The 7,904-nt window shown below is 34.8% G+C and overlaps 1 protein-coding gene across 1 annotated transcript; it reads right to left on the reverse strand.

The window, feature by feature from the left end:
* Positions 1-521: 521 nt before the first annotated feature.
* Positions 522-3,216, reverse strand: LOC115988670 (mitogen-activated protein kinase homolog NTF6). Its single transcript, XM_031112266.1, has 4 exons — positions 2,986-3,216; positions 2,287-2,416; positions 1,873-2,010; positions 522-890 (listed from the first exon to the last, which is right to left on the reverse strand). Exons 1-4 carry the CDS (start codon positions 3,144-3,146, stop codon positions 537-539), a joined length of 783 nt encoding a protein of 260 aa, XP_030968126.1. The 5' UTR covers positions 3,147-3,216; the 3' UTR covers positions 522-536.
* Positions 3,217-7,904: the final 4,688 nt, after the last annotated feature.

The raw sequence follows: 7,904 nt of genomic DNA on the forward strand, positions 1-7,904 counted from the left end.
TCATGAAGACCAGATAGGTATGGGTGATTCAGCGCCTCCTCAACTTTAGGTGTATCAGTAAGAAGAAGAAGAAGAAAAGATTCTCTTTAGAAAAATGAGTCAGAAAAAATAAAAATGAAATGGTAATTTATTCAAGTAAAGTTTGGAAGAATACCAGTTATGCGTTTGCATGGATCAAACACTAGCATTTTCTCTGCAAGATCAATTGCCACTGGGGACACATGTGGGAATTTCATTGCAAAGGGCTGCTTTGGGAAATGTGGAAGCTGCTTGACATACTTTCGAGCATTATCACTTCTTAAAAATCCAAGATCTGAATCATCTGGTGAACCTAGTAGCTGCTTAAAGAATCATAAAAAGAAATAAGTAAAAAAAACGAAAAAATGACCATTAATAAAACAATTAGATTGATAGTTAATCAAGGAAGTTATGCAACTTATCATATCATTACTTGTAATCAGTACAGCAGTGCCCACAATATATCTATGCATTATTCATTCATAAAGTCTCTATTGAATTCAACGATAGAAAGAGGATTAAAGGGAAAGCACAAGTACCTCAGTTATAAGCATTAACTGCTGAACATAGTCTTTACCAGGAAATAATGGCTCCCTTCTGATAATCTCAAGGAAAATGCAACCAACTGACCAAATATCAATGGCTGCAGTGTATTCTGAACAGTTGAGTAGCAATTCAGGGGCTCGATACCATCGAGTTACAACATATTCTGTCATGAAATCCGTCTCTGAGGTGGTTCTCGCAAGCCCAAAGTCACAAATCTTAAGGTCACAATTTGCATCAAGAAGCAGGTTACTTGGCTTCAAATCTCGGTGCAAAACATTTGCAGAGTGTACATACTTCAATCCCCTTAGCAATTGATATAGAAAGTACTGCCAATGCATTTCAAGAAGCAGCTTGTTAAACCATATCATTTACATTTATATTTCAAGTTTACTAGATATAGTTCACAATAGATATTTGAGCTTATGTATTGGTATCACACAATAATTGCTATATGTTTAAAATGATACAATGACACTGGTAGTTTAGAGGGGAAAAAAAAAAGGAAAAAAGAAAGAGGAACAAGGCATATTATCAACCAGCCAATTATTTTTTGGGTTACAGGAAAATTGCACAGAGCATAAATGGGGTCAAAGATGTTAGACTTCTTTAGATCATCCTAAGGTTAAAAATAAGCTGAGGCCATCTTTGAAGTATTCTTTTACTCTGAGGCAGTTCATCCCTGGCACCTCCCCACACACACACTCTCTCTCCAAGTGTGATTTGTGGGTGGGTGAGTGAGAGACAAAGTTAAACAGATGCTAGAATCTCTCGTCACTCGTCCTCTTTTACATCAATGTTTTCCTGATCACCCCTAGGCAAATGCAAAGTAATTTTGTGAAGATCTAATGCAAGAATCTGTAAATTGACTTTATTTCTTCTTGTTCACAATCATGAAAATACTGATCCATGGATAATCATCTTCTATTTAAAGGGACCAACACAATTAGGAATTCTGCAACATTTTAAAATCAGACCTATACTTCTACATTTCTACTTATCATTATGAATTCAGAATAACATGACACATTGAAAAGGAAAATTAATTCAATAGTCAATACAAAAACATATTTTGGTCTTTAACACATAAAACAATTCATCAAAATAACACACAACGCATTAAAAGCAAGCCCTTTCTTCTTCTTTTTTGTGTAAGTATCAGAAGCAAGCCCTTCACCAGGATTAAATATGTAAAATCAGTCCTATTGGACCTGCAGTCTGTATTAAAATCATCTACTCATTGATAGTTCAAATGCACCTTAGTTATTTATGATAACCACTAGTTTGTAATGGCAACAGGAAACTGCTTACCTGACAGTGATCATCAGTTAAAGCCTGGTTAGAGCGTATTATCTGATTGAGGTCAGTATCCATTAATTCATACACAATATAAACATCATTGAACTTTTCTCTCTCTGGTGGCCTTATGATGTCCTTAATTTTGACTACCTGCACAAATACGAAAGCAGTGGATTATTTCCTACTCACAGCATAACAAAAATGGTGGGGTGCGCATATTCTCTATTGTACTCCATTTAGCTAATTTTAGAATCGTCTATCGAACATTTACGTTATGCAAAACATTAAAACCATATTAAACAATGACGACAAAAACAAACTAAAGAGTATACCAAAATGCCATGATTGATACCATACAATTTGCAAGAAAAAGTAACAGCAGAAAAAATATGTGACCCTTAACAACTCAAAAGTTCGTGTGCCTACATTCTCATGGTCCATGTGGCAAAGGAGTTTGATCTCTCGAAGTGTCCTCTTCGCATCAATCCTGTTGTCAAATGCATTTCCAATTTTCTTGATTGCAACCTCCTCATTGGTCTGAGAGTTTTTTGCACAGCTGCAAAATAATAAATCACCCTCAATTATAACAAGCAAAATTCAAAGCTAATACAAATAAGCTATGCTTCACATTCTTAAGTTAAAGCCTTGGAATCACACTATATCATTCATCACCACAAAAATCACGCCTAACACCCAAAGTAGGACGATTCAAACACGTTGAATGTGCGTGACCTTCTCAAAATTTAGTAGAATGGTTCACAAGACCATCATCAACTCAAGATATTAAAACTGATCTAAGTTAGTGCGGTTCAGTGACCTAAAATTTTTTAATTTAAAAAAAAAAAAAAAAAAAAAAAAAGAGCCAAAATTCAGCTGTAAAAATTGATTTAAAAAAGTAAAATTTGCTAATTAAATTGGTAGCATAAAGCAAACCTAAGTACTTATTTTATTTGAGCTAGACATAGCTTTAATTTGATCATCCAAACAAGATGGGGCTAAAGGAATCAAATTATATCTATTAAAGAAAGAAAGGCAAATATAGAATCAAAATGAATATACAATAAAAGGAACAAAAGCAAAAGAAAAGAGGAATCTAAAAATTAGGTAATAGTAAAGAAAGGGTACCAAACGATGCCGTAAGCGCCGCGACCAACGGGTTGAATGGGAGGGACGTAGTTGGCGGAGACCTGGAAGAGGTTTCCGAGAATATTGTACTGTACATACTTGCCATCGTACGTTGGGATTCCTGTCTCTGTAACTTCATTTTCCATACCTTCATTCTCCATTTCTCTCTCTCTCTCTCTCTCTCTCTCTTTGTATGAGCTTTTCTTTCTCACACACTTTTTTTTTTTCTTTCTTGAACGAGTCTGAGAGAGAGTGAAAAGAGAGACTGAGGAAAAGCAAAGAAATTAAAAACTAAAAGAGTGTGTGTTGAAGTAAAGTGGGTGAGTGAGAAAGTTTTGATGATTTTTGCGCAGTACTAGTCTAGTAGGGACAGAGAGAGTCAGTCAAGAGGTTGGAAATGGAATGGAAATTATGGAATATGCTTTTTTTCTTTTTCTCTTTCAAAAAACTCTTTCGGTTTGAAATTTGAATGGAAAGGAAAGAGGCAAAAAGACCTAAATAGTCTAATACTATAAAACGGACCAAAGTTCCTAATTGGGCCTAAATATATGCCGAAGATAACAATCTCTATTCACTTCAGCTTCCTCGTTTGGGCTTTAAAAATGAGTTTTTAGTTACAGGACAACCCAACTCATCCAAACAAGAACAGAGTGAGGATTTCAATTGAGGGGTGCCGAAATTTGAACCAATTTTTTTTAATGAGAATCTAATCTAACGTACATTTAGTATTAACAAAATACCAATAAATGTAAACATAAAAAATATATATATTTCTTAATGCGTTTTTGTAGGGGGTCTCACTTAAAAAACACCCACAACCACATATTCTCATAAACACCTATAACCATGCTCCTCTATAAAAGGAAGGAAGATCATTTGATTTAGGGGTTGGCTCTCTCTCTCTGACTAGCCAGAGGATTCTCTTTTAACTCACCCGAGGACAGTCTATCGAAAATTCTTTGTCTCTAACTTTAGTCTTTTCATGCTTTTCACGTGGTATCTAGTTTCAGTAAAGCCTTCTTCAATCAATAAATTTAATGTAGGAATGCCAATATGCATATATAAACACTCACATATTCACACTTCACTTAAAAGAGAGAGAGATCAGATTATTATTATTATTATTAGGTCAATTTCAACATCTCTCTCTTCAACTTAGATGATGGTGGGTTGTTTAAGTTATATTTTGTAATAATTTGTTAACTTTTTTGGGTTGTGATTTGTTTGGGCTTATCTGATTGGGGGAGAGAGGGGTTTTGGAGGGAAGGGCAAAGTTTTATATTTCTTGAGCCCAATTAGAATTAGACAATAAGTCCATAATATACATAATTTTTTTTTCCCTGCAACTCAAGGAGGACTAGGGCCCTTTTGAGCCCTTGTTTGGCTCCTTACCTACATTTAAATCGACAATGTTTTTTGATCTGGTTGATATCCTTAATTTTATTGATGCCTTTGGGTGTTGACTACTTCAAACAGTAAACTTTTCTAATCACCTTAGATGAGATATGAAATTGAATTCTAGTTAAACCATAGTTTAAAACTCTCTCAAATAATAATAATAATAATAATGTAGAGACTTAACATTTAAGAGAAGAGTTCACCTTTAATTGTGTAGTTCATAGGTTGCCTTGGACATGACCAAGCAATAATAAATTGAAGTAAAAAAAACGAAGAGTACTTCAGAAAATTATAAAAACCAAGTATATTGAACACAGTTGGAAAAGTGCATTGTTCAAGCTAAGTTTGATAAAATCTAGGAGTCCTTGGTCAAGCATTTTATTAACGTGCTAGTTTTAATGAATGGTAATTTAATGCATATACACAAATACACTTAAAGATATACAATAAGATGCATAATATAATTCTTTCTCAAAAAAAAAAGATGCATAATATAATTCATATATAAATAATTTAAATACTATTGATAGTCATTTTTATATTTTATCAACTCTTTAAAAAATTTTGTAAGGATATTATTAGGTATAAAATGTAAATTAATCATTTTTTTTAATTATTGTGAAGTAATTTTTTTTTACGATTTATTTATTCTAGACTCTTTGGTTTTTGTACTTAATAACTCACTTGGATGAATATTTATGATATAGTCTCACATTTTATTCTAAAATTAAGAAATAAAACTTTTTAAGAATAAATAATTTAGGACACATGAAGCAAAATTAGAATTTTAATTTAATTTTCTCTCAGTTTCACCTATTATTATTATTATTATTATTATTATTATTATTATTATTATTATATAGATGAGTTGTGATCTTATAATCTTATTTTAAGGATAATAGTAAGTTATAGTAATAAATAAAAATTATATAATTCTAGGGTGGATTTTTTCAGGTTTGATGTTATTGGCCTGTTGGACCTGGGAGGAACAAAAAATAATACTAATAAACTAATAAAGATGAATTGATCACGGATTTCTTTCCGTTGAATTTTCCTTACTTGAGGTAAGAAGTTTTCTCATGCCAAGAAGCAATAGCAGAATCAACAAGAACGATTTTTTTTTTTTTTTTTTCAATCAATTCTGTCATCCAGCATGTAGAAAATTAACCAACATGATTTTTTCAACTTCGTAAGTAGCTTTTTATTTAATTAGGCACGGGCATATGCTACGAAGCAAAACTAAGCATAGGGATCTAGGACTAGGGTGCTTAATTAATTATTAGTCCAAGAGCAACCACATTAGTCTGTTTAAAAATTTCCCTTTATTTTATACTAAAAACCTACTTTTTATTTTATTTTATACTACCACATTTCCAAAACATACACATTAGTTTATCTATTTTACACATCTATTCTAATTAAATAATATTATTTATTGTTTTTATTATTATTATTATTTATTAATACCCATTCTCTCACTCTCTCATTGGTTCCTCTATTTTACATTTTTACTTTTTCAGCTCTCTCACCGTTTCCTTTCCTTCCCTCACTCTCTCCCTCACAGCCGCCTTACCCAGCCCGCCGTCGCCGCCAATCCAGCTCGCCACCTTAGCCCTCCACCGATTCGGCCTCCCTCTTTCCTTTGCCCCTCCCTCTCTCCTCCACCATCGACCCTTTGCGTCCCACCCCCAACCGACGACCCTTCACCTCCCACCCCCAACGACGATAGCAATGGAAGATCTGGTGGCAACAATGGAAGACCCGACGACAGCAAATCGAGCGGTAGTAGTGGCAGCAGATCAAGCGGCAAATCTAGCTCCGTTGGGCATTTCACGTGAGTTTTCTGTTGAGTATGGTTTGGGCTGGGTTTTCCGGTGGTGTAGACACCCTATTTTGTTCCTCAATTATAATGCATACCTTTTGTGCATGCGTCCCCCCAATGATGAACTAATTAAATGACGTACATAACTCTCTAGTCTCTCTCTCATTTGACACTCTATTATTTTATTTTTCAACTTCCTTATTTATTTATTCACAGTTTTTACCATCAATCTTTATTTTAATTGCATTTGAAGCTACAATTTTTAATCCATGCACACTTGTCTTTTTTTTCATTTTTCCACAAAATCCTCAAGTTTTGAAAGTTATATCCAAAAAGATCAAGTTTTGTCCCTCAAGCTCCTTCTGTTAATTTAACTTAAAAACAATTGCATTTTAATTTCAAATATACTGCCAAACCCAGCTTTAGTGGTCCAAAAGAAAAGGACAAAATAAAACCGAATGGTGAGACGTACGTTTTGTGTACAGTGGACAGACATCTCCCACATTTTCATTACACCTTTTTGCATTCTAATTTTCAAAAAAAGCTTTCAAAAAAAAAAAAAAAAATAATCGAGAGATTGAAATTTCTTGGGAGAAAACCCGATCCTGAAGGGGGACAAATCCCACACTATATACGGATACTTTAGCACTTCTTCGTCAACCATCGCCGGTGGAGTGTCGCGTGGTGGGAGGACCATCCATTAGGGAATGCTATTGTCGTCGTCGTTCATCTCAACAGAGTCACCATCAAACTTGTCCAAGGGAGTTGGGGGTCAATACTAAATCTTCAGTAAAGCTTGGAAATTTGGGATCAGTTATCAATGAACTAGTGAAGAGGTTTGGCAATAGTGGAAGCAAGGTTCATTATTTGTGTTGGTGGTCTTTTCGCATTTGTTAAATATGGCAGAAGAGGGTAATGCTCTAGTAACTTTGACGGATATTCAGAAGATGTTGGCAAGTTTGTTGGTATAAGTTGAAAACATGGAGACAATAGTGAATGAAAGCGCACAGCTCCCTCCTAATAATCCACAACCACCTCAACTCCCACCGTATGTTCCTGTGCCCCTACCCGAGCATGTGCAACAGCCACCTCCTGAGGCCATTCCTTTCGTTTTGGCCCCTCAAGTGAATCAAGAAGTCCCCATTCAGCCCGTTGCTTTTGATCATAATGTTGTTATCCCTCATCCTGTGGCTCCGTCTCCTGTAGTTGACTCTAAGGTCACTGAACATGATGCAAGATTTGTGAAACTTTAAGGGTATTTGAAGAAGTTTAGAGGAATGGATGACTTCTTATTTGACGTGGAAGATTCTGAGTCAGAGATTGCAACTAAGTTGCCGCCTAAGTTCAAGATGCCTGACATGGAGAAATATAATGGGATAGGTTCTCCAAAGATTCATTTAAGGCTATACCGAAGTTTGATGAGTTCCAAACAGTTGGATGAACAGTTGCTTGTTAAGCTTTTTCCTCTTTCTTTGACTGGGGCTGCCCAACGATGGTATTATTCTATTAGTCCATCTAGGCTGAGAACGTGGGATGATTTGATGCATTAGTTTCTCTCACAGTATTCATTTAACAATAATGTTGACTTGTCACGAAGAGAATTGGAGACCACGAAACAAGAGGATGGGGAAACTGTTAGTGCCTATATTAGTAGGTGGAGAGCTAAGGTAGCTCAGATGGTTGATAGACCTAAAGAGCA

The sequence above is a fragment of the Quercus lobata genome, chromosome 1 (genome assembly GCF_001633185.2).
Source record: "Quercus lobata isolate SW786 chromosome 1, ValleyOak3.0 Primary Assembly, whole genome shotgun sequence".
In the NCBI taxonomy this organism is placed as follows: domain Eukaryota; kingdom Viridiplantae; phylum Streptophyta; class Magnoliopsida; order Fagales; family Fagaceae; genus Quercus; species Quercus lobata.